We start from the raw sequence: 25,086 nt of genomic DNA on the forward strand, positions 1-25,086 counted from the left end.
GTGTTGGACAAAATTGTTCGTTTGTCATCTTAGGCCCTGATCCTGAATGAGATGCCCCCATCTTATTGCAAGTTCAGGGCCGTGGACTATAAGCTTCTCCTAGCCTCATACCTTAATATTTATCTTTGTTATCCTTGCTACACCTGATCTTTTTCAGTTCTTCATTACATGCCTTTCTGTGCTGTGTGCAGTGCTCTGGTTGTGGTCTTTCTAGCCAAATATGCAGGGACTCTTAAGATCTCTTCTCATTGTACTCTTTCATATTTATCCATTCCAGTGTTTTTGTTTTCATAAATAATATTTTGATGATGCTCATTCATCTCCACTTGATAAACTATTGCAGCTCTGATTCTAACTGAGCAGTTTTAATACCCAGGGAACTTTTAAATAGGAAACTAAATTTTCAGAACATATTATACTATTTAATTAAATAATGGATTCCAAGCTAATTCAAATTCAACCAGTACATATTTGGTGAAGAAATATACCAATAAATAATAAATTTAGGAGCTGGAAAGAATTAAAATACTTAAAAGCACTACAGATTAAATGCAAAACTTTTAAGATTCATTACTTTTTAATATATTCTCTTTTACATACTTCAATGGGTAGCAATACAGGATACTGTTCCCTTGTAACTAAATGATACAATCATAGAAGATTAGGGTTGGAAGAGATCTCAGGAAGTCAGCTAGTCCAACCCCAATTAAATTATCCCAGCCAGGGCTTTGTCAAACCTTGCCTTAAAACCTCTAAGGATGGAGACTCCACTGTCTTCCTAGGTAACCCATTCCAGTGCTTCACTACCCTCCTAGTGAAATAGTTTTTCCTAATATCCAACCTAGACCTCCCTCACTGCAACTTGAGACCATTACTCCTTCTGTCATCTGCCACCACTAAGAACGGCCTACCTCCATCCTCTTTGGAACCCCTCTTCAGGTAGTTGAAGGCTGCTATCAAATCACCCCTCACTCTTATTTTCTGCAGACTAAATAAGACCAGTTCCTTCAGCCTCTCCTCATCAGTCATGTGCCTCAGTCCCATAATCATTTTTTTTGCCTTCCCCTGGACTCTTTCCAATTTGTCCACATCATTGCTGTACTGGGGGGCCCAAAACTGGACACAGTACTCCTGATGTGGCTTCACCTGTGCCCAATAGAGGGGAATAATCACTTCCCTCGATCTTCTGGCAATGCTCCCACTAATGCAGCCCAATATACCACTAGCCTTTTTGGCAACAAGGGCACACTGTTGACTCATATCCAGCTTCTCATCCACTGTAATCCCCAGATCCTTTTCTACAGAACTGCTGCTTAGTCAGTCAGTCCCCATCCTGTAGCAGTGCATGGGATTCTTCCATCCTAAATGCAGGACTCATCTTGGTTCAACTTGTTGAACCTCATCAGATTTCTTTTGGCCCATTTCTGGTTTTATGGATGGAGAATGGATAATGAAATACCTGTCAAAAGTGCCATGAAAATAGTTCTGCCAAATCCCTAGTGTAACACCGACAGATCCTGGTCGTGGCTAGGTGTGATCAAACCTGAGAACTCTGGAGCTAAATGCATGAGCCTCTCCTGCATGAGCCATATGGCTCTAGGCTGTAGAGAAAATTCATTAATCTCTCTCTCTAAGTGGTCACAGTGCCACTAGATGGGACAGAGCACCACACCCCGGAGGTGTGTGGCTTATACTAGCTGTGCTCAAAATAATTTTCAATCAATAATGAACTATGTATGGAATAGCTTTCTGTTATGTTCTTGGGGGGAGGAGGAGTAGTTCCTTGAGTTTACTGGATTATCTTTTTACAAACCCTCCTACACATTGAAAAAAAGATCAGGGTGCTCTCTCTTTGTGGTTGACTTTTACCCCAGCCTCAGTACTTACGCATCTTTTCTTTCAGAGATTACTTTCAATTTTAAGGCTTCGAAAGAGGAAATATTTTGCTTTTAGAATATACCAGATTTTACCAAGGGTCAGGTGCTTTCAGGGAATTTCCCCAGGGGGTATACTCCCTCCGATATACTCTTCAGACATTTTGTATAAACAGATAAATAAATGCTACAGTCTCTCATCCCTCCTCTCTGCAAGCACATGCAATCCTGGTGTGTGAGATTTATCAGAAAATAAAGAGGAAATTCTTTATAGAGCTTCGTGTTAAAATATTGGGAGCTCATCACTGTTACAGTTTTACAGTGTTCAACCATTATAATAGGAGAGAATTAAGATTGGCAACCAGGTTGTTCAGAATATTACTCCATTCACAGTCCAAACGTGCCATAAAAATGACAGCATATTATGAAAATCTATACTACTAAAACAATGCCATGTTTGAAAATCTTTACCTTGTACAAACCTACAACCAACTTACAACCCAAGTGAAGGACAGTGATATTTTAAAAGGGGATCTACACCCCCAACCACAAGATAAAAAATCAGTAATATGCTCAATGTTCTTCTCCATCATTTCTTTGGCTTCGCTTTACAACATCAACTACCTGAATCACTAGGCAGAAGTTAATAATCATGTTTTTAAAGGATCTTATTCCTCCCTTCCCTTTCTCCATAAAAATTTAGCTATATGGCCTGTGATTATAGATATATTTTCATGTGATATTAACCAAATACCATCCAATGGAATTGATCCAAACCACAGTAAAAATAATTCACCCCTAAACTAGACCCAGACTCTGATTTTAAAAAAAAGAATCCTATGAGATGTTCTCTTCAAAGAAGCAGAATTATGAGGAAATATCTTTTCCTTCTTTAAAGATACTATCATCACAGGATTCTTACTCTTGGAGAGTAAGTAGCTCAAAGGATATCTCCAGATAAAAAGCTGAATGAATTACCACTGCTGTACACAAAGCAAGAATGCCTAACATAAAGCAACATGAAAATGTTTATTTTTTGTATAGCAAGAAGGGATAAGATACAGTACCCTCGAAAGACAACAAAGAGGTGTTAAATCAATCATAGCCTCAAATGAACATTCTCAGAAAACAGATTTTTTTTCCCCTGAATTTGTCCTCCTGAAATGAGAGAAATTCTGAGAAATAAACTCTTTGGGGACATAGAGCTTCGACAGCACATATCTGAAATGGGTTCTTCCATCACTAGTCACCCTACAGGGGCAAAGCTGGATTTGCTGGCAGATTTGAAATACCTCTTTCTGTATCACATGGGGCTGCACAAATGAGGCCACAGAGCATTTGCCTGAACTTGGTCACTACTGTAGGTTTTTTCAAGGGAACATGATCTGAGCATAAATATTATAACCAAGAATTTTGGGCTGAGGACATATTTTGTAGTTATGTTTTCAGGTGAACAGTAACTTCTATCATGCTAATAAGTACACTGAAAACTAATTATATACCATTTTTACATTTCATAGATGGACTTTTTGATTTCCTAAGAAATTAAAATATCTGAACAGTATTCTGTCAGTAACAATTAAGAATGAAGACAGATATTGCAGTGGATAGACAGCATTATGTGAAGAATAACAGGAGGATACAGCTTCACAGCTAAGTTAATTCCCATATCATACCCGCACACTTTAGGTGCTTGTTGGTTTTAGACAAATTTCCATGCATAATTTTACTCCTGAGGTATTTAAATGATTTTGTATGAAGTTAGTTTGCACAGTCTATTGTGCATTTAGAACTCTAAGGAATCGTTGGTATGCAGATTTAGACACAAACATTGTTTTATCACAAGCAACATTTTTCTGTAATATAAAAATAAAGTTAATGAGATGTAGACTTAATCTCAAAGTAAGTAAAATAAAAATAACTTCAGCAAATTAGAAATAGTCTGTAAAAAGCTAATTAAAAATTCAAGGCCAGATTTTCAGCTCAAGTCAATGAAGTTGCACCAGTTACACCAGCTGAGAGTCTATTCCTACATCTTTCTCTTTCTGTCTCACCTCCTCCCTTACCTACCACTTTGATTGTGAATCGGAGTTTTATATGATATAGTCACACAAAAGGTTGACAAGTATAATGTTTACTGCTGTGGGTGGGAGAAGATTAAAGTGGAATCACCCAGGGAATATGGTGCATATGTACATTTTGAGTACTAATATTGTTGGGAAAAATTCTTCCCATCTGCCACATGCCAGCGGAAATGGGCAGTACAATTGTACAAGCATAGACAGGATTTGGGATCCACATAGCATAAAACTTACATGTGGCATGGAACAAACTGAGCTCTGTGGCAGATATCTGTGTCCCAGCACAGGAAGTAGGTGACAGTGAGGCAAAAGGAGTAGTAGTGGGGCTGGAGGATGCATTGCTATGTGGATCAATGTTCCCTCTAATTTTTTACATCGACATGTGGAACGAATTTTGTTGTGTTCACCAATATGGAGGTGATGTGTAGCGGGAGTAGGGTAGTGGGGTTCAGAGTGCGAGAGTGGGCTCGGGGCTGGGGCAGAGGTTTGGGATGCAGGGGATGAGGGATCCCGTTGGAGGTGCAGGCTATGGGATGGGGCTGGGGATGAAGAATTTGGGGTGCGGGAGGGGGCTAAGGGCTAGGGCAGAGGGTTGGAGTGGGGGCTATGGCTGGCGGGGTGGGCTCTCGGGTGGGTCCGGCGCTGAGGGGTTTGGGGTGCAGGCTGCCCCTGTGCTGCAGCAGGGAGAGAAGACTCTCCCCATCTCTCTCTTGCCATTGCAGCACGGAACTGGGGGAGAGGCACCTCTTCCCACCTGCACAGCCCTTGATAGTCTACTGTCCAGCCGCACAGCTAAGAGGGAACTTAGATATGGATCCTACAGGTCTTCCACCTATCACCGGTAGGAGGAGCCATGCAAGGTCTTAGCAGTTACTGCATCTTCAAGCACTCCAGAGTTCTTGATTGGGCCAAGGTACGCTCTTTAAGCCAGAAAGAGAGACAGGAAGTTGTCCGTGCAACTGAGTGAATTCCTAGGTGGCTGCTACCTTGGACCCTGCCTTCATGCTTGACACCTGAGTCCTACCTTCATGACTTGTCCCTGGTTCCTGCTTTCCTGACCTGTTCCTGATTCTTGCCTTCCGTCCTTGCTCCTGATCCCTGCCCCGGCCTCTGGCTCCGACTCTTGGCTTGACTCCCAACACTGGCTCTTGTTCCTCTAGTTGGGATTAGCATTGTGTGTCATTAGGAAATTGATGCCATTTGTCACCTGCCATCTAAACCAGTTGTCACTATTCACAAAAAGCCATTCACCTTCCAGCATGAAAACAATGCATCAGTCACAGCTCTTAACAAAATACTTGCTGAAAATGAAGCACAAAGGTAGTTCCTTCCAGGGTTCTGGGAATGATCAGAATTCCACCCTAAGTAGCCTTACTAGAATGAGATACTGGTATGAAAATAAAAAACCCTTGGAAACAACAACCAAAAGAAGTTACTGTATAACAAACACATACAGCATACATTCACCACTCACAAGGAATGCCACAAGCCTGAGCCTATAGAGGAACTGCATATTGAAACAGAGAATTTAAATTGGACTGTCTGGGGAAAGTGAGAGCAGCTGTGAGATTGGGTTAGCATAGGGAGGGAACAGAGCAGCAGAAGCAGTTGGGGCAGTTGAAGAGTGGTGCTTGTTTAGGCTCCACTAGAGGTCAATGACTGTTATTTTTCTCTATGGGCAATGGAGGTTTCTCAGTCAGTATGAGGCAATCCCCTGAAAGCCAATTTCTGGGCTGTGCCCCACCATCTGAGAAACCTTACACTAGAAGTGACTGTGCAGTTGGCAGTGAGAAGGAAGAGGCGGTAGACTGCAGAACTTCCCACTGCAGGAGGAAGTTTAAATGGTTGAGTCACTGCTGCCTGATGACTGTCCCAGGGTCATTATAACTGTTTCATACCAGCTCCTGACACATTTCCATTCCTGATCTGATTGCTATCATGCAAACTGAAATTTGCAAAAGATTCTATCTTGTGGATGGGAATGTGTAACATGGAGGTAAAATGTTTGCCATAGGAGGTGTGTTGCCCTTGGCACATGTGTGTATAAGACAGGCTCCTAGACTGGGACATTTCAGGGCCTAAAAGCCCTGAGAGCTCTTCCCTTTCCTTTCCGAAGAACACTTGGAAACTCTCCATGCCAGTCAGTGTGACTGTGTGTGTACAAGTGTGTATGAAAATAGGATGCAAAATCTGGCAGGTTTCATTGTGGTACATATGATGCAAACACAAAGATTGAAGTTCTCAAAGCTTAAGGGTTAGTAATGTATTACTTAAAAGTTAGCTACACTCTGTGGAAGGGTGAGAAGTTTCCTGGCAGCAGGAATACTAGCAAATGTGAGCCACCAGTTTAGGGGCTGGAGGTCCTTCCTGTCAATAGCATGACAGTTCACTGGCAGCAAAGTATTTATATTTTGTCAGCTATTTGTTAGTAAAGCAATAGTTACAGCAGTCCTTAAAGAATAATAGTAGCATCTTCACACTGTCTCTGAGGGATTTCCTTGCTCAGCTGCTCATAATTTTTCCCCTGGCTCACTTGCTCCTGCATAATAGATTTTTGAGTATCTCCTGAGTGAACAGTAGAAACAGGTGCTTAGTATCTTCAAAGTAGCAGCAACAGCAGGATGACACTCCTAAGTTGTCTTGGGCAACAACAGTACTAGCAAGTAACAGAACAGTGATTATGCAAACACAACAGTCTTTCCTTAAAGCTCCTACTAAGAGCTGCATTCACTTTACAGTCTGGTCTGATGCTGACTGCCAGCTCCTCTGCTTTTAATACCACAGAACCTTCTCTCCAGGTGTGTGTCATTATTGCCTCACTGACAGTCTCTGCTTGAACCTTTTCCCAGACCTAACTGACAAATATATTAACATAATAGTGTAAATCTGTTAACCTTATTTCATGGGATATGTTTATTACTTAGTGGTTTTGTAAAGGGCTTGATTGAATTATTCTCTGTTTTGATTTGAAGTGCAGGATGTTTATTCTTGTAACCTGTCTGTTTCTTTCACAGGTATTTTCCTAAATGAGATTTACAGCTGATGAAATCAGATGGTTTCTGTGCTGTAACTCAATGTCACTCTTGATTTATTTGTTCAAAAAAATGTTATGACAATTTATATGAGTGCTGCTTCATTTATTTTAACCACTACAGCACTGAAGAATTTAGATACAAATTCAAATATGTGAATATTCTTTATTTCATAAGAAGATTTTAAATGAATTCATATGTTACAATAATATTTTACAGACAGCCTGAAATTAAACCTCAACTACACAATACTGTAATCCTGTTAAATATAATACCATGCTTTTCTGATTGCTGTTTAAAATAGTAACTCTATGGATTTGTTTGTCTTTTCTTTCTGGTTTGCTTTTTTTTAGATATACCGGGCAGCCCACGTAACCAGTTCACATTCAGACCACTCCCACCCCCTCCACCACCACCACATGCATGCACCTGCAGCAGAAAACCACCTCCAACAGCAGATTCTCTCCAGAAAAGATCAATGACCACCCGCAGTCAGCCCAGTCCAGCTACTCAAACCCCTCCAACCAGTACGCAAGATTCCGTACATCTGCATAACAGCTGGGTCTTGAATAGTAATATACCATTGGAGACAAGGTATATATAAACGGAGTCTACTATTCTTATGAGTTTACTAAAAGGTGGGGTGGGTCTGAGGATGAGATGAGAAAATAATACTAGTAAGAGAGAGAATGGCTTTTTGATGTGAAGTCATGGTATCATAAGCATTATTATTATCATCATCATGTTATTAGTTAACCTAGATCATTAACGCTCAGAAAAGCACATTTTGAAAAGTGTTGTGGGGAGGTATAATTGAACTCCAAAGATGTAGATTTGTATGCACACATCTGTGCACTTATGCAGCCCCATCTTGTGTGGAAGGAGGCATTTTTGCCATAGAAGCATCAAAGAAACTCCGGATGGAGGCCATGCCTCAGGGAATCACTGCACTCCATAAGATCTGAAAGCATTCAGCCTGCAGTCTTTGGCCTCCTGATAAACCCCAGGTGTTAAACAATCCCCAAGAAATATCATTGTACATAAACATCCAAGATGTCTTCAGATACTTATAAGCAAAAGAAGGCCAAAATGGCATGAGGTTTCAGAAATAATTATAGAATCAACATCACGTTCAGTTGATGATCTGAGGCCTGATTATGAAAGCCTTACTGCCTCAAAAAACAAATATTGAAGTCAAGGATTGAGCTACGGATAATTTACTTGAATAATATAGTCTGCAAAATAATAATCTGAATAAAATATATTTCCAATTCAGAAAGAATCTGTAATGTAGAGAGACAAATTCTGTCTCCTGAGGTGAATGCATGACTATCCTTGATATTTTTGGCTGAAAGCTGTTATTGTAATCTGAATAGCTAATTTTATGGCCATTAATCAGAGCTGTGCCAACCATTTAAGTCCTGTCTAGTTATCAGCCTGAAAGTGGGCCATGTTACAGACCTTCTGAGTAAATTAGTTACTGAGTTTTGCACAAGCTTCTCCTTCCCCACATGGAACATTGTGTGTCTAAACCTGAGTAGTCTTGGCTGCTGCTTCCATTTGGTTTTCAGGTTTGTTCAAAACACTAAGAAGTGTTCAGTTTTCCCCCCATGTACTGAAATTGATGAATTTCACACAAATCTAACACTCACTATTTAATATAACAGGTACTTTCACAAAAGCATTTTCCTTTCAAACATATATGTGAAATTATTTAACTATTATCCGAGGGAAAAATTTGGTGGTCTTGCAATGAGATGAAATTGTTTTGGCTTGACTCAGAACAAAATATGTAACATACTTCTTAATATAATTTGACTGCTACAATATACCAGTGTCACTTTGAATAAGTTACTCCCTTCTGAAAAGGCATGAATTTGAAATGAATGGAGGGGCTGATTTAATTTTGATCATTATTACTTTCTGAGTTAAGACTTCAGTATGTTATTTTCTTGAAAAATGAATGCCAGGCAAGGAATCTAGGGGTATGCCAACTCATCAGATGAATGCACAACTTAAATTTTTGGACAGAAAATGACCGTTTTAAAATTAATACATAATATGGTCCCCATGAGATTTTTCTGATGCTTCCATTTCAAATTTAACCATGTTTGCCCAGATTTCACCCACATACGTCCTATAACCAGGCAAGATATCATCTTTAAATTATATGTGAAGTCCTTAGCAGAATTTCATAATGTAGGGTTTTATATAAAAGCTGAGGCCAGAAAAAGCATATTTGGTTTACTCTGAAATAATTCAAGAGTAATAAGTCGAGGAAAAACTGCAGAAAATAATTGGAGCACATACCTCCAAAATATGTATATTTCAAGTACAAAGAACACGTACCAGTAACTTTCCAATCTGATTCCATTACTGTGTAGATAATAATTTTTAAAAATTCAAAATACAACAGATGGTTGGGATCAGAATGTCTGATTACATTATTTTCAGGATGAAAGATCTCCAGTGGTTTCTATGATGCAAGGACTGGTATTTAACTAATATTTCACTGATATTATATTGCTTATTGGCCTGATCCAGTGCCTCATGAACACAATGGGAACTCCTCCATTGGCTTCAACAGGCACTGATCAGGTTTCATGTAGCCTTCCTACATCATAATAGCTCATTGTTTCCTCTCCAGACTTCCCTATATGGATCAGATCTTTGGTAATTTAATTGTGCTCCCTTTTCGATCCCCATCATTGTCCACAGCGGGGCGGGGGCAAGTGGGCCAATTTGCCCCAGGCCCCCACGAAAGTTTTTTGGGGCTTCTGGAGCAGGGTCCTTCACTTGCTCTGGGGGCCTCGGAAAACTCTCGTGGGGCCCGGGCCCCCGGAGCTTCTTCTGCTCCAGATGTTCGGCGGCAATTTGGCGGCAGGGGCCCCCTGTCACCGAAGACCCCAGGCCCCCTGAGTCCTCTGGGTGGCCCTGTCATTTTCAGTGATTTTCATTAATTTTACAAATTTAAATTGGCTATGAAATATTCCCATCAATGGTATTATACAGTCTAAGTGTAAATGATTGATTGGTTACTTGATGACAATGCCATGCTCTGTGTTGAAGATTCATGATGGAGAACAACCTGTGGACTCCTTTTCCTTGAGTGACAGAGTCTGGGAGCTTTCCACATTCAACACTCAGAGGCCAAGGTGTTGGTAGTGGCTGTCTTTGTTGATTTCCAGTGTCTGCTGAGTCTGCAACCTCTTAGGAACCTCTTGGTGGCTGTACAGCTATTTTCTGGGATTAATCTGGAATTATTTGGGGACAAAAATATGTCCATGAATGAAGTTGTAAGTTATAGCTTCCGTGGTCACCAGTCAGAAAAGGCCTAGATCACACAACACAGCCTTAGAGAAAAGATTCTTTTTCCCCTTCCCTACGGAGTGATCAGATGGGACAAGAAATTGAAATGGTTAAATCTCCAGGTTCTCCCCCAACACACACACATACACTACAATTAAAAATACTCTTAGAAAATACAAGAAATATGGCAATGGCAGCTATATTTCACTGCTAAATCTATCTTGTATAATAGTACTCAAATCTACCTAATATGCATAAGCAGATTTTTTTTAGAACATTTGCAATTGAAGAGTAGATTTAGAGACATTAATTTATTCCCTAACTTAATAACTGGAGAAAAATCAGAATGCACATGTTCAGTACTTACATCCAATAATATCTCATGTTAATCCTTAAACCTCACCAGGGTTTGCACAGTCTAGCTATAGCCACATAGATTTAGAGATTTTTTTCATACAGCAAAAGACTTCCGAGAACTAATCATGTGGCCTATAAATCCTGTTTACTACAGATAATCAGACATAGAGCAAGCTTCTCAGCCTACCCATAGTGGCAAATATGTAATATTTCACATTTACATGAAGGAAAATTTCATAATTCTAAAAATATATTTACCGTATTGCGATTAGAAACATACTCTTATGTAATTAGACTTTGAAGATCTAGATTGAATTGAAAAAGTCAGGCCTAAAAGAGTGGGTAATGAAACAGTTTATTTTAGAATTGTTTCTCTATTGTAACACATTGTATTTGTCATATCTTATGTAACAATGCAAAACAGAAATTCTACTAATACTTGCTTCTGACTAAGGATAAATATAAATGAATTAATCCTCACTACATCCCCTCCAGGGATGAGTTGTCATCTCAGTTTCCTGGATGGATAGATTGAGGCACAGATAGGTGAAGTGACTTGCCCAAGTTCACACAAGAAGTCTTTGGCAGAGCCAGAAATGGAGTTCAGATCTGCCAGGTCCCATCAGGCCTGCCTGGGGGACAAGTGGGGCAATTTGCCCCAGGCCTCGGGCCCCACAGGTGCCCCCACAAGAATATAGTATTCTATAGTATTGCAACTTTTTTTTATGGAAGGGTCCCATACCTTAATAACAAGACTATCCCTTCTCCTGTATTAATTAATGTGATAGGGAAATATGTTCCCCAACCATGAGCCATTCTGGATTAAAATAAACTCAAAAGGAAAAAAAAGTCAAGTACACATAGGACATTTTAGTGGAAGAAGTATGAGAGAAGCTGCTGACAAAGAAATAGGAGGAAAAGGGTCCAGCAGGTTGGACTGCCAATTGACTGAGTTATAGCCATCCAAGAGAGTGATATATGTGCATATATACAATTGCATAATATATATTCACATACAGTACTGAGAACAACTTATTTACTATTAAAATGACTTATGAACATGCGTTAATTTCATTGCAACACATAGATCATAATTTGTAAATATTTTCAACAAAAGACTGCAAAGATCTCGCATAACATAAAACACAGGTACCATTAATTCGCTTTTTTAGTGGCATAGTATTATTGGCCTCTTACATAATTGATTTTTCTCCCCCAGGATATAGTAAGCACAATCTATTGCCTATTCCCTTCCTTCCCTCCAAAATAATTATATTTTTCAGGATTCATAGATACTTTGCTCTAATCTTTCAAATCTTCTGATTTACAGTGCCATATATTGTCATTAACTTTGACAGTCCCATCTGAATTTGGCTTACTGCTTTTTATAGGGTACAGTTTAAACTCAGACAATGCAGTAAAGCATATTTCCCCTCTCTTCTGTTCCCTCTTATATCAATATTATTGTATGTATTCCACTTCTTGCTGTGTTTTCCTTGTACTTCACTATGCTTTTATTTCAGTCAGCTCCAATGTAAGATGGAAAAATGGCATTTTAAAATGTTGTTTCTAAAGGTAGTATTAATCTTAGTCCTTTTTCTGTTATGCTATGGTGCCCTTTTCATGGATAAATCAGATTAAGCTTTGGATGTACTTATTTTGTGTACAACTTTGCACTTGTTTTCCAAGATACTAGTTTCACAATAACTTTCATTAATTTGCTGTTAAAAGCAACAAACCTTTTTTAACTTTGATTTTCCCCCAAAGTGTTTATTTTCATTTCTGTATTTTGCACTAAAGTGTTTTACATGTTTGCTTATTCCTTCATTTTTTATTAACTTTCATTCTAGTTCTTCTGACCCATTTAGCATGTTAGCAATAAGATGCTGAGTGGACTGAAATCTACTTCAATGTACTGTCTATGCCCAAGGTACTGTGGCAAAGAAAACTTCATTTAAGTAGCCTTGACGTCCTGGTAACAACCTCCTCTAAAGAGGGCATTGAGGTATCAGGCCATGAACCTGAGATTCAGTTATCCTTAATTCATATATGTAACTTTAAAATGTTAGGAAAATAGGGGAGGCCCTTGGGGTTCAAGTCACCTGTGATTTTTTGCTATTGTCTAATTAGCAATACATCTAAGCAATAAAATTTGGATTTGGTTCTAAACTCTCCAAATGTGGAGATTCTTTGAGCAGAGGGTTGGACTAGATGACCTCCTGATCCCTAATCTTCCATCTCTAATTTTCTATGATTCTATGTTAGGCTCTAATGCTTGTCTACATGGAGAGACCTAGTGCATGGCAGATAAGATGTGAATCTGCGCAAACTGGTCTGCCATGCAGTAAGTCACCATGTGGACCCTGCTACTGTGCACTAAAAATTTTCAAGCAAGGTCCACATGGTGACTTAATATGCTGCAAGCTAGCGCACTGTAGATTTACACTCTAACTTCCTGTGCTCTAACTGACCATGAAGTCAAGCCCCATCTCTATAATGTTCATAATAGACAGAAACAATGCTCAAAAACATTGTAGGATCCATACATTTCTGTTTTTCTAAGGATACCATCTTGTTTATGATGTAGTCTAGTTATGCTGCAAATCTTATGACTATCACTTACCAGGATGTTTTTCATTTATGATTATACTGCCACCTTCTTATTTAAGCATATATATAAACAAATAGAATTTTCCCTAATCAGAGGAGCATGTATGGGGCCTTCTAAACCCCAGAAAGCTGTCTGTGGTCTCTGTGGCCAGGTTAAGATGGACTAGTGTTCAAGGCTGAAATCAAGAAATCTCTGCTTCATGCTTCAAAGTTGCAGAACTGTTAGGAGGACGAAAACTTAGTGTGCCTTTTTATCCTTGATCACTGGATGTGAGCAAGGTATGGATCCTGCCCCTGATAGCCAGTGAGATAGTCCCAAAATAAAAGGGTTGCTTTTGTCATCTCCCCAGTCTACACTGATTGTTGCTCCAGGAGGAAAGAATCTAATTTGCTGAAGTCCCATTATCACTGTTTCTTCTTCGAGTGCTTGCTCATATTCATTCCAAGTAGGTGTGCGCGCGGCGCGTGCACGTTCGTCGGAAGAATTTTCCCCTAGCAACACCCGGCGGGTCGGCAGGCGCCCCCTGGCGTACACCCGGCGGGTCGGCCGGCGCCTCCTTGGCGTTGCGCAGCCTATTGCCAGGCACCGTTCTAGGGATCCAAGCCGACGCCGGCCACCTAAGTATGCCTTCTGCGACCCATGCGGCTCCTCAGTTTCCTTCTTAGTCCGCCATGTGTCGGATCGTTATGGAACTGGCTCAGTGTGGCTTAGCTGACCTCCACATCCCTAGCGTTTTCACCCGTTTCTACATAGTTTCTTAGTTAGTTAGTGTTGTTTGGTAGTTGTTAATAGTTAATAGTTATAAAGTATAGTTGCTTAAACGTAGTTGTATATAGTTAGTGGGCTGAGGTAATACTCCTCTCGCCTGCTCCGGGACCGGGGCTCATGCCTGGCTCTCCCGGCTTCAAGCAGTGCTCGGCCTGTCGTCGGCGATGCCAATGGAGACACCCACGATCGTTGCCTCAAGTGCCTGGGGGAATCCATCTGACGGAGAAGTGCCGCATCTGCAAGTCCCTTCAAACGCGGACAAAAAAGGAGCGGGACTCCCGTTTAAAGCAGCTCCTTATGGAGGCGCCCTGACTCCGGCAGTTCCGGCACCGACCGCACGCAGTCCGCACCGAAACCACCGTCTTCGGCACGGGGACGAGCGGTACCGCCACAGCACCGATCAACCACGCGGCACCATAAGTCTCCATCTGAGCAGCCAGCCGGCGCGCTTCACTTTCACCTCGGCCGAAGAAGGCGAAGGCTCCTGCGTTGCGCCTCCGGAACCGCAGTCCGAGCCAGGAAAGCCGTGTCGGCACGCACCACCATCTGCCCTGGCACCGGTGCTTCCCGTACCGTCGACTCCGGCCCGGCAAGGGCCGTCGAGTCCGGTGCTTGATAGCTCCCCGCACGTGCCGTGGTCGAGCTCACGATCCGACTACGCCGGAAACCTTCACGACGGCGCGGGAATGACCTGATAGCGCTCACTGAGCCACAGCCTTCCCTGCCTCAGCCCCCCGGCACCGCCGGTGCGGGTGCTTCCCTCTATGGAAAGCCAGCCATGCTCCAACCTCCATCTCTGGGAGCGCCTCACCGGACAGGCGCCGGTCCCGACCTCCGATCGAGATCTCGGCACTGATCCCGCTCACGCTGTCGTTCGCCATTTGACACCCGCTCGCAAGTCCCGGCACCGATCCTACTCTCGGGCGCCGGTCGTACTCCCGCGGCACCGGTCCAGGTCCCGATCTACAGACCGACGCTCAGCACGTCGCTCTGGCTCTCGGCACCGCTTCCGACGAAGTCCATCATACCGTCGCGCACTCGATCCCGGTCGACCTCCCGGCACCCGCGCTGGTCGTAGGTCCCGGTCCCGATCTCTGCACCGGTGTCGACTCTCGGCACCGTTCCCCTCGGCACCAAACCGTCAGCTCGGCACCAGTCCTACGGGTTGTCTGCCCGGCCTTGGCCTTCAGACACCCTTCCGGCTCCTCGCGACCAGACAGGCTGTGCTCTATGGGGATGTGGGCCAAGATCCGGACCAGCCCAGCAGTGGTCCTTCTGGACGCCTTGGCGTACCATCAAGCCCAAGGCGATCCTTTACCCCCGGCCGGCGAGATCTGCTGGTGCAGCTCGAGTGCCAGAGGCCACCATCAGCCGTTCCTCCTCCGGCAACCGATGTTGCCGAGTCACAGGACCCAGAGCACCCCTCGAATCGAGCCATCTCTGGATCAACAACCTGCAGGGGAGCCCCCGGTCCCCGTCTTTCCTCCTCCTCCCCCCTAGATGAGGCAGTGGCGGGCACTTCGACCTCTGGCCCGCCCCCTATTTGACCTTCGCGCTCATCAAGATTTGCTCCGCAGAGTGGCTTTGAGCATTAACCTACAAGCAGAGAGGTGCCGGAAGTTGAGGATCCTGTATGGGACATTCTCTCATCCGATGCACCAACGAGGGTCGCCTTGCCCTTCATACGAACTATTCAGCCAAAGCGGAGTCTATTTGGCAGTCCCCAGCATCGATCCCCTCCGACGCCAGAGGCGGTGGAGAGAAAGTACATGGTACCCTCCAGGGGTACGACTACCTGTACACCCATCCTCCTCCATGCTCTCTGGTCGTTCAATCCGTGAATGAGAGGGAGCGTCATGGCCAACCAGCCCCCGCCCCAAAATCACGTGAGGCTAAACGTATGGACCTGCTGGGCTGTAAGATTTACTCCGCTGGGGGTCTCAGTTACGTGTGGCAAACCAACAAAGCGCTGCTAGGCAGGTATGATTTTAATACCTGGCAGACCATGGACAAGTTTACTGAACTGGTCCCGTAGACTCCCGCCCTGAGTTCAAAAGTCTCGTGGAAGAGGGCAAGAAGATCTCAAGGACAGCCTTACAGGCTGCGCTCGACGCCCGCAGACTCAGCAGCTAGAACCATCGCGTCGGCGTTACCATGAGACGGATTCCTGGTTGCAAGTGTCCGGCTTACCTCCGGAGCTGCAGCATACCATACAAGACCTCCCTTTTGAAGGGCAGGGCCTCTTCTCAGAGAAGACGGACCCAAGGCTGCAAAGCCTTAAAGATAACCGCATAATAATGCGCTCCTGGGCATGCCACACACCGCAGACCAGCGGAGGTCCTTTCGGCAGCAACCTCAGCGCCCTTATCCCCACCACGCCCCCGCCAAGACTTCAACAGACGGCGGGACGGGTGAACCGACGACGCCAGTCCGGTCCCAAGGGGGGCAAAACAACGGTACGCCAAACCACCGGCGGGACCGAAGCAAAACTTTTGAAGGTGCCAGAGAGCAGAGCACCAGTCCCTTCCCGGACTCCTCTTCTTTTTTCCAACCGCCTTTCTCCTTCCTCCCGGCGTGGACCCGGATAACTCAGACCAATGGTCTTGCGCACGGTGGAGTTTGGTTTACCATCTCCAGTTATTTCGCCTCCACCCTCCCACCCACCCTCCCCCGTCCCTCTTCAGGACCCCTCTCACGAGCACCTCCTCTGCAGGAGGTCCTCACGCTCTCGAACTCGAGCGATAGAAGAGGTGCCTCACGACCTCAGAGGCCCGAGAGGTTTTACTCCGCTATTTTTTAATCCCCAAGTCGAAAGGAGGTCTCCGACCCATCCTAGACCTCCGCGACTCAACGCCTCGTAAGGAGTTACGATTCCGCATGGTATCCTTGGGTCCATCATCCCTTCCCTTGGATCCGGAGACTGGTTCGCTGCTCTCGACATGAAGACGCGTACTTCATGTTTCGATCTACCCGCCTCACAGACGCTTTCTCCGCTTCTGGTGCGGGACCGCACTTTCAATTCACGGTCCTACCATTGGCCTGTCCTCTGCCCCACGTGTCTTCACGAAATGTATGCAGTAGTGGCCGCTTGCCTCCGTCGCCAGGGATATGTGTCTTCCCTTACCTGGACGACTGGCGGTTTCGCGCGTCCTCCAGGCTCAGGTCGCCGCGCACATGACAATCATCAGGACCTGTTCGAATCTCTAGGCTCCTGATAAATTTCGACAGTCCATCCTCGTACCATCCCAGAGGATAGAATTCATCGGCCGTCTTGACTCTATGGTCGCGACAGCCTCACTTCCACCCAGCCGTTCCAGCACTACTCACTATCATAGACAAGCCTGCTAGCCTTCCCCACGACTCAGGCCAGGGTCTGTCTCAGCCTCTTAGGCCACATGGCGGCGTGTACTTTTGTAACCAAGTACGCCAACTCCGCCTCGCCCACTGCATATGGTTAGCTTCGTTTACCGTCACGCAGGACAGCATGGACACATCGTTGTCACACTCACAGAAAGCGTCCTACACTCCCCCGATGGTGGCGAATCCCGCCCTGGTGTGTGCGGGTTACCGTTTCACCCAGACAGCCGTCCATTTCCTTAACAACGGACGCATCCTCTCTGGGCTGGGGAGCTCACATGGGGTTCGTCGAACACAGGGCCTCTGGTCCGCTCGGGAGCTGTCGCTGCACATAAACATCAGGAGCTGAGAGCGTCCGCCTCGCCTGCCAGGCTTTTCTTCCTCACCTGCGAGGCCGTTCTGTCTTAGTGCTCACGACACAACACCACCGCGATGCACTATATAAAAACAAGCAGGGGGGACGACGCTCTCTCCCCTCTTGTCAGGAGGCGATGACGCTGTGGGAAGTTTGTGTAACCCACGGCATCGATCTGGAAGCCTCTTTTCTTCCAGGAGTCCAGAACGTGTGGCAGACCGGCTCAGCAGTCCTTTCTAGCCCACGAGTGGTCTCTTCGTCCGGACATAGTCCATTCTCTTTCCGTCGGCGGTGGTATCCCGAATCGACCTCTTCGCGTCCCGCACCAACCGGAAGTGCCCCTGTTCTGCTCCTTCCGCGTCTCGACCGCGGCTCTCTGTCGGACGCGTTCCTCCTACCTTGGTCGACCCACCTCCCTATGCCTTCCGCCGTTCCCCTTGGTCACAAAGTCCTCGTAAAGCTACGCAGGGACAAGGCCCGACTAATTCTCATCGCCCCAGCGTGGCCTCGCCAACACTGGTACCCCACGCTGTTGGACCTGTCCATAGCCAGTCCGGTTCCCCTGCCGGTCCATCCGGGACTTGATATCACAAGACCACGGCAGGCTTCTCCACCCGACCTCCGGTCCCTCACCTGACTGCGTGGCTCCTGGCTGGCTGAGCTCTGCGGAGCTGCGCTGTTCCACCCAGTGCAGCAAGTGCTCTTGGAAGTAGGAAACCTGCAACCAGGGCTACCTACCTGGCAAAATGGAAGAGGTTTTCCTGCTGGTGTCAGTCACGAGGACTGTCACCAGCTCAGGTTCCCATCCAAGTGCTGACTGGAATATCTATGGCACCTTAAACAACAAGGCCTCGCGCTCTCATCCCTCCGCGTCCACTAGCGCCATTTCCTCCTTCCATCCAGGAGAAGCTCTTCCTCCGCCTTCTCTCACCCTATGGTCTCGAGGTTCCTCAAGGGCCTGGAGCGCCTGTATCCCAGGTCCGCTATCCCGCCCCTCCTGGGACCTCAATCTGTTCTCTCGAAACTAATGGCCCTCCTTTCGAACCCTTGGCAACCTGCTCTCTCCTGTACCTATCGGGAAGGTGGCGTTCCTTGTGGCCATTACATCGGCCAGGAGAGTCTCAGAGCTTCGCGCTCTGGTGCGGACGCACCATACACGATATTCCATAAAGACAAGGTGCAACTCCGTCCGCATCGGCCTTCTGCCCAAGGTGGTCTCCCCATTCCACCTAAACCAGGACATTTCCTTCCAGTGTTTTACCCAAAACCTCATGCGTCTCGCAGAGAGCAGAGCTTGCATTCACTCGATGTTCGTCGGGCGCTGGCGTTTTACATTGACCGCACCCGACCCTTCCGAAAGACCTCCCAACTATTCGTTGCCGTCGCAGACAGGATGAAGGGTCACCCTGTCTCATCGCAAACAATATCATCCTGGGTGACGGCCTGCATCAAAACATGCTATGCCTTGGCTCACACTTCTCCAGGGCGAGTTACCGCTCATTCCACGAGAGCGCAAGCGTCCTCGATTGCCTTCCTCGCCCGTGTGCCTATACAAGACATATGTCGTGCAGCCACGTGGTCGTCAGTGCACACTTTTTCTGCCCATTACGCTTGGTGCAGCAGTCCGGGACGATGCGGCTCTTGGCTTGGCTGTTCTGCATTCAACAGTCTCCAACTCCGACCCCACCGCCTAGGTAAGGCTTGGGATCACCTACTGGAATGAATATGAGCAAGCACTCGAAGAAGAAAAGACGGTTACTCACCTTTGTAACTGTTGTTCCCAGGGGGCGCCTGCCGACCCGCCGGGTGTTGCTAGGGGAAAATTCTTCCGACGAACGTGCACGCGGCGCGCGCACACCTACTTGGAATGAATATGAGCAACACATCTCGAAAAACAACAGTTACAAAGGTGAGTAACCGTCTTTTGCCTGGGTTCTGTTCTTGAGTTCAGCCAAGACAGTAACAATTTTAAAAACTCTTCTGTGGCTGACAGGGTAGAACCACTTCTTTTGAACACTAGGGAATCCACTGTTGGCTGAGTTCTTCATCAACATTGCTATGAGTCTTATTGAGTGGAACCACCACTGACCTTGTAAGTAAAGGAACAGGTTTGGATGGTTGCATAAAGTGAAAATAAAAATTACAGAGCCTTCTCCAGGGCAAGTGGAGCAGCTTATATGGGAGCTATAGAGTACTCATGAATCAGCAGATAGAGAAACAATTACCATCTAGACAATATCCTTAGTTAATAAATTATTTGTAAAAGAAGCCTACTCTTAAGTTAATTTTAACTTACTCTTTATTATTCTGAAAATAAATGTAGAGTGATTTCATTTCTTATGAGCTTTCTTTTAAGCCACATTGTTCAATCTGTTACTGTGACGTCTCTTGTATTTTGTCATTTTCTATCTAATTAAACGATAAATCTAACCTCCCTAGAGATCATATTTAAAAGAAAAGTAATAACAAGGGTTAGAAACTCATTCTGTAAGTCCCATGTATTGTCACTATGCAGAAGATAGGATCTAAACAATTCCAATTTCTGAATTGTTAAAAAAATGTGAGGCTGTAAATTTGACCCTGAACTTAAAATAAAATAGTTTTAAATACAATCCTCAATTTAGCAATGCAGGAACAGACCTTGTATTATGGAAATAAAAATATAAACATTTGTGATCTACAATGAGATACAATTTTAATGTCTCCCGCTATGGCACTTGAGGTTCCTTCTTCTCTTGAATAATTTAGAATCCAGTCACTATGGATGAAAACATTTTAAATTGTTCATATACCCCACAGCATTTTTTCTTTGGGAGAGGGTCAAGTTGCAGCTCGATTGGAACAACATGATAAATATTTTGGATGCATAGGTATTTTAATCTTGTCTGACTCTATCATCATATTCTAGGTTATGTCCCCTCATTAATTCATTTAATATAATGCGTATAAAGTCAGAAACCAGCGTAAAAATAGACAGTTTTTGTATAATAGCTAGTGGCCCAGTAGCCCTGGCAGCCTTCCATAAAGCGTGACAATCTCATCTGCTAAAATAAAAACAAACAAAATGAATGTTATTTTAGAAGGGAAAGAGTGATGCCAGATTAAGTGCAGAGGGTTTGAATTGGTTTGGAGAACAGGAGCATCAAGTATAGAGGCTCACAGTATAGATAGGCAAAATTTCCTATGTCTACACTGTATGATATAGCTTGGGGCAGTAGGATGTTTTGGAAGTCATTTCCAGAAAATATGTAGCCCCTTGAAATATTTGGAAAGTAAAATACTATTTAGCTACATGCTGTGGTGTATCCCTTGCAAGCATAGTTATCTGGAAGTGATATTTGCAACAGTTACATTGCAGCATGGCTGTTGGTTGCACTTTTTGAGTATGTGGATATTTGGGGACATATCTAGGAGTATTTTGGACCTGGCCCCTCTCAAGTATTAGTGGATTCTAACTAAGATAAACGGTTACAATTTTCATTTATTTACAAACTGAACAGTTGTATAGCTTATAAGGCAGAGATTTTAATAGCCTACTCCAACTCTTGTTGAAGTCAGTAGAAAGACTGCTATTGATTTCAGTGTGAGGGTTAGGTCAGGGCTTAAATCAAGTGGTGAAAATAGGGTGACTTAGGGTATGTCTACACTGGCAAGTTTCTGCGCAACAAGTTATACCACTTTTATTATATCACTGGAATTAAACACTGTTGCATGTCCACACTGTGCTCCTTGTGATGGTGGAGTGCATCCACATTAGCAGCTCTTGCAACAGCAAAGAGAGTCGTGCATTGTGGTAGCTATCCCACTGTGCAACTGGGTGCTTTGGGAAGGATTTGCAATGCCTCATGGGGCAGGCACAATGTCACATGATGCAGGTTTCCCAGTCCCATTGTTCCATGGGCATCCTACTGCATTGCCAGCTTCTTTTCAATTGAAACGGGGGAGGCGGCAGAGTGTGTGACAGGGAGTGTGTGTATGGAGCAGAGACAGAGTGTGGTTTTGGGGGAGAGAGAGTGTATCAGCATACTGTCTTGTAAGTTCAGACAGTGGCAGAAAGCAACCAGTCCTGAGGCAAGGGGAGATGGAAACCCGAATATCAGATCCCCTCTCCCGTCTCCCTCCCCAACTCTCTGCACAGCACTCACTCCTCACCATACACATCTGCCTCTGTGTTCAACAGCACGAGCATTCCACATTAATGGTTTGCTTTGTGTCCCGGAGCACATCAGCACAGCATACAAGCGCTGTCAGAAACAGCGCTTTGAAAGGGGAAGGGCGCATGTCTCCAGGGTAGCCAAGTTCAAAACAATGAGCAGAGTGGCCACTTGAAGGATTATGGAACATTTCCAAGGCCAGTTGATTGCTTTCTGCACTGTAATGTGTTTACACTGCCAATACAGCGCTGAAGCCTCTGTGCTTTAAGGCTTATGACTCTCATCAAGGTGGATTTTTTGCAGTACTACAACTGAGGAGTTTCTGTGCACTAAGTGGCTTGGCAGTGTGTACACCTCCAGAGTTACACCGCAGAAAGCTTCTTTACTGCACAGAAACTTGCCAGTGTAGACAAATCCTAAGTTGTCAAGGCTACTCAGTAATGGCCCACTCCAGCTACTTTTGAAGCCAGTCAAATCACTTGTATTAACTTTAATGGTAATTGAATTGGTTTCTTGGTCGGTGACAGACTTGGGATTAGAACTCAGAAGTTCTTGACCCCCAGTCTCATGCTGACTTTACTATGTCATATAGGCAAATGCAGTCTTTTGATGTAAACGGGCAAAGGAATAAATTAATCTCTCTAGAGGTGAAGATTAAAAACATGGAATATGAAAAAATTGAAATTCCAGCTTCTAGATAGATATGATTTTCCCACTGCTTACCAGTTAGTGATCAATCTAACTACAATATAAGCATTACAATATACTCAATTAGAAGCATAACACAAAGGCCTCACTAAATTGAAAATCTTCACACCCTGCTAAAAAGTTACAGTAGTTTTACTCAATATACAGATACAGTATGCAACATTTTCAAAGTGGCCCTTGCCTCAACTCTGCTTTTTTAAACTACATTTTTGGGCTGCAAAGTTTAGATTCTTGCATTTGGCATGATCAAAACATCTAACTAATGCAGACATGGAATCAGTGAGACACAGACATCACAGTATGGTTGAATTTGGAGGCTGAAACTTTATTAAAACTATTAACCAATGGGGAATCACTTCCCAGACCACCTTCCGGGCTTTCCAGTGCAGATTTCAACTGGGCAGCAATGGCTCCGGGTTCTACAAACCTGAGGGTTATAGTGCTGTGTAGTGCTGTGCTTGGGGCCTGTGTCAAGCAGCCCATAGGGATACTGGGAACTCCCACTGGATTCTTTTTAAACCATCCATTACACTGAGACCTGCCAATATTATGATGAATGTAATGTATAAATCACAGAAAATCATTTTAGAATAGAATCACATAAGCTGCTTTAACAGTAGTAATATATTGCCAGATACTATTATAATAAAACACACACTGATATTTTCAAGACTGACTTCAACTGTCTCCTATGTGGCTTTTTTCTTGGCTGCTTCTTCACTATATGGCCAATGAAGACTATAAATTAGACTTTGACTTAATATTGTATTTCTGACACTGCCCTTATTAGAGCCTATTCTTGATTGATTTTGGCTCTTTCTCCTGCATTTATATAATTGTTGTCCCAGATTTCTTCATCAGAGTCTTGAGGTGCGGTCACAAAGTTAACAGAAAAAGCTTGCATAGGCTGTCAGAAATTCAAACACATGAATCAGAAGCACATTGCTCTTTGTTGTATTTTATAATACAGCGATAAATGAGTAACACAGAAGACTCTTTATGCACCCTATCATATCCACAGGTTTACAGGGCTAAATTTTCAAAGAGTATATAAAGTAAAGATAAATATAAAAGGAAACATTTTTATAAGAGCAATTTAAGAAACCAGTCCAATTTAAAATGCCTATGTTTTGCATGCAGGTATGTTCCTAATAGATTATAGAATTGCATCATGGACTTTTAAAAATTATCTCACTTGTGTATGTAAAAATAATATCAGATTAAGTGACAAATTAGAGAAAACTTTGCATGACCAATTGTTCCTTTCCCTTTCATCCATATGCATTCTTGCTCCAGCAGGATTTGTGCATAATAAGACAGAATGGGGAACAATGCTGCAATGGATAGAATTCAAGGTAGTACCTGGTCCTGTGCTTTTAAAAAATGAGTCATATTCCATTGTATTTGTTTTTTTGTAAAAGAGTGTGTCATGTTTTTGCTATAGTTTAGGTTTGTTGTTGGTACATGGTATAGCACTACTGGTATCCTCTTGTTGGGGGTACAGATGTATTCTGGGTAGCCCCTCTACAAGGACTGGCCAGAATATTATTGAAGAGTATGATCCGTGCTTCATCTTTGTGCCCTTGCGTGAGGTGGGTGTCTGAAAAAGGCTAGGTAACTATATCTACATCTATACTTGGAGCTCAGGGTGTGACGTAGTCATGATTGCTGTCATCAAGTTAGTGTGCTAAAAATAGTAGCATGGCCACAGTATATTTGTGCCACAATACAAGGTGGTTTTGTGATATAGGCAAATATCTGTTGGGAACTAATATGGCAGCAAATCCATTTTTACTGGTGATTTATTGTAAAGCCAGGTGTATTTCAACTATATTCTGTTTAGGTTCTTGTATTGCTCCTATAACAGTGATATCTGGAAACCGCAACGGTAATCTAAATTCAGATTTCTATAATTAAATTATTCAAATTATGCCCAAAACTTCAAAGGTTATATCTGCACTATGGGCTAGGGGTGTGATTCCCAGCTTATATAGACGTACTTGGGCTAGCTCTCATCGAGTTAGCATGATAGAAATAGAAGTATAGCCATGGTAGCATGGGCTAGCCCCTTCACCGAAGTACATACCCACGGGATTCAGGTGGGTTGCTCTAGGGATAGACAGTCCATGCCTCTGCTCACAGCTGCCTGTGCTACAGCAGCTACACTGTTTGTTGAGTGTGGTAGCTCGATAAGATCTAGCATGAGTATATCTATACGAGTTGGGAATCACACCCCTACCTGCAAGTATAGATGCAACCAGTGAGCCCATGGCTCTGCCTTTAATCCATGCTAACCAGAACAGAAGGGCAAGTGTACTGGAACCTCTCCAAATCTGCTGTAGCTGCCACTCTAATGTATGCTTTAGGGGAACCTGAAGAAGGTATTCTGACAGTGTCAGAGAGAAGTCCGCCTTGTAAGCTCAGCAGCTGTGCACTCCACATCCCCTTCACCGCCCTTGGTGGCACCTAGCTCTGAATTA

The 25,086-nt window shown here is 44.0% G+C and overlaps 1 protein-coding gene across 9 annotated transcripts in view; it reads left to right on the forward strand.

The window, feature by feature from the left end:
- The window catches only part of TENM1 (teneurin transmembrane protein 1), a 1,495,391-nt gene that overhangs the window by 1,261,062 nt on the left and 209,243 nt on the right, over positions 1–25,086 (forward strand). For all 9 annotated transcript variants that reach the window (XM_075068828.1, XM_075068831.1, XM_075068830.1 and 6 more), the window contains one exon: positions 7,341–7,581. In XM_075068828.1, coding sequence (XP_074924929.1) covers positions 7,341–7,581 — 241 coding nt within the window. The remainder of the gene's footprint in view (positions 1–7,340; positions 7,582–25,086) is intronic.

The sequence above is a fragment of the Chelonoidis abingdonii genome, chromosome 8, assembly GCF_003597395.2.
Source record: "Chelonoidis abingdonii isolate Lonesome George chromosome 8, CheloAbing_2.0, whole genome shotgun sequence".
In the NCBI taxonomy this organism is placed as follows: Eukaryota; Metazoa; Chordata; order Testudines; family Testudinidae; genus Chelonoidis; species Chelonoidis abingdonii.